Source organism: Cebus imitator, unplaced genomic scaffold (genome assembly GCF_001604975.1).
Source record: "Cebus imitator isolate Cc_AM_T3 unplaced genomic scaffold, Cebus_imitator-1.0 Scaffold24, whole genome shotgun sequence".
Taxonomy (NCBI): Eukaryota; Metazoa; Chordata; class Mammalia; order Primates; family Cebidae; genus Cebus; species Cebus imitator.
Genome location: NW_016107339.1, coordinates 10,823,596 through 10,825,877, shown reverse-complemented (window position 1 = coordinate 10,825,877; position 2,282 = coordinate 10,823,596). Strand labels below are relative to the sequence as shown.

The following is a 2,282-nucleotide window of genomic DNA, read 5'->3' as shown; positions in this document are numbered from 1 at the left end:
TGACCAGGATGGTCTCGATCTCTTGACCTCGTGATCCACCCGCCTCGGCCTCCCAAAGTGCTGGGATTACAGGCTTGAGCCACTGCGCCCGGCTGGAAGAAACTTCTTTCTTGCTATTTTGGTCTTTGCAAAGCAGCCATTGTCTAAGAAATATCACTAGTGTTTCCTGACAGCTCCCTTGAAATCATTTTGGAAAAAATGAAAAGTTTGGCTCAAATAGAGATCAGATCAAGCTCCAAATACTCCCATGGCTTTCCATACTATTCAGAGTGAAAGCCCAAGTCCTCTCTGTGACCTCAGGGCTCACAAGATTTGACCTGGTTCCCACTCTGATCTCAACTCCTATTACCCTCCAGCAAGTACCCTCAGCTCTAACCATGCTTTCTCCCTGACCCTTTGCACTTGCTGCCCCCCTACCCCCACCCCCCCAGGGAGGACTGAATTGGTCGTCTCACAGACTTCTATCTGGCTTGCCAACCTCTTCACATTCATCTTGCCTGACCACCCTATTTAAAAGCACCTCGTGCTATCTCCTGCTGGTGCTATATTCTTTTTGAACACTTATTGCAAACATTGTTTAATTAGCTTTCCGTTTCTCACCAGTTGTGTGACAATGAGGGCCAGTATCTTTGTTTTGTTCCCAGTATCCCCAGTCCCTAGGTGCTCAGTAAACATTTCCTGAATGAATGGATGTGTGTGGCAGCAGAAGCTGAGACAGGAAATACAAGCTGGTCCCCAAAGCAAGTTTAGGAGGCATTGTGGGGCTCTTCTCCCTTATTTCCTACCCTCTGCAGTGATCCCACCCTTGGCTGGAAGCCTGCCTCCTCCAGCGGACTTCCTTAAACAACCCTAGGAAGTGGAACCACACCTGTCCCCCTATAAACAACCAGAGCAACGCTACTTCTTGGTCTTTGGGAGGAAGTTCAGAAGAAATTCTTTGAACATATTGATGGTGTTAGGTTTCACTGCGACCTCATTCTCGGGGATGTTTGTATATCAAATACTATTTCTGGAGAGGACTGAAACTCAAATGATGGCAGTTTTCGGCCTATGGAAGAGGTGAAGCTAACTGGGGTGGTAAATTGTGGTCAAATCTTATGGTGAAGTCCATGATCTACAAGCAACATGCCGTCAGCTTAAATACAGCGCGGGTCCTCCAGTGCAACAGGACCCCTCCACTCCACTATTTTAGGGAGTGATGAGACAGGGAGAGGGTTGGGGCCGGCAGCGGCGGATCCGCCCCTCTATCAAGCCCTACCCCACCCCGTTCCAGGCTCTCTGGCCCGACTCGGCTTACAAACTAACCCCTTGTTTTGGCCACGCCCCTCCTATGGCCACGCCCTATGAGTTGGCCCCGCCCCTACCGGGCTGGGGTCGTGCCCGGCCCCGCCCCTTCCCTAGAGCCCGCCTCCTGTTCAGGCTCGGCTGCTGGCCGCGCCTCTCTTCCCTTTCAGACTGCGCGCCGACTGCTGCAGCTCCGGGCGGCCACAGGCTCCTCCGGTCTTCCAGCACTGAGAAGAGATTGTAGCGGGCGCTGGAGCTGGCCCGCTGCCGCTGCTGCGGCCGCTGCGTCGGGACGGCGCTGGAGTCCTCCTTTCCCCTCAGCCTCTGAGCTGAGGCCCCAAACCTCAGTCGGGGGCGGCGCGGCACCCGTGCCCTGTCATGGCGACCCCGGACGCGGGGTTCCCTGGGACTGAGGGCGCGGAGTCGGCGCCCTGGGCGCAGCTGGAGGCCCCTGCCCGCCTCCTGCTGCAGGCGCTGCAGGCGGGGCCCGAGGGGGCGCGGCGCGGCCTGGGGGTGCTGCGAGCATTGAGCAGCCGCAGCGGGGAGCCCTTCGACTGGGGCCGCTTGCTCGAGGCCCTGTGCCAGGAGGAGCCGGTCGTGCAGGGGCCTGACGGCCGCCTGGAGCTGTAAGTCCTCGCCCTCGGCCTCTCAGCGGGCACGGGAGGCGGGGGCTGTCGGGGGACTGACGCACAGAGAGGTGAAATAAGCCCCTCAGCACTCTGAGCAGGGGCACCCTTCACTGAGCACCTGCTGTGTGCGGGACACAGAGGATCCGGGGCCTCGAGGCACACGCCTTCTGTTCGCTGTAAAGTGCAGCAGTGATGATAAGTGGAGGCAAATCGCTTTGATTGCATACTTCCATTTCTTTTTCTTTCTTTCTTTCTTCCTCTCTCTCTCTTTCTTTCTTTCCTTCTTTTTCTTTTCTTTTCTTTCTCTCTCTCTTTTTCTTTCTTTCTTTCTTTCTTTCTTTCTTTCTTTCTTTCTTTCTTTCTTTCTTT

The 2,282-nt window shown here is 55.5% G+C and overlaps 1 protein-coding gene across 6 annotated transcripts in view; it reads left to right on the top strand.

Annotated features, from left to right (window-relative positions):
• Positions 1-1,408: 1,408 nt before the first annotated feature.
• The window catches only part of FANCE (FA complementation group E), a 13,683-nt gene continuing 12,809 nt past the window's right edge, over positions 1,409-2,282 (top strand). For all 6 annotated transcript variants that reach the window (XM_017522235.2, XM_017522238.2, XM_017522237.2 and 3 more), the window contains exon 1: positions 1,409-1,910. In XM_017522235.2, coding sequence (XP_017377724.1) covers positions 1,663-1,910 — 248 coding nt within the window. In that variant the 5' untranslated portion in view covers positions 1,409-1,662. The remainder of the gene's footprint in view (positions 1,911-2,282) is intronic.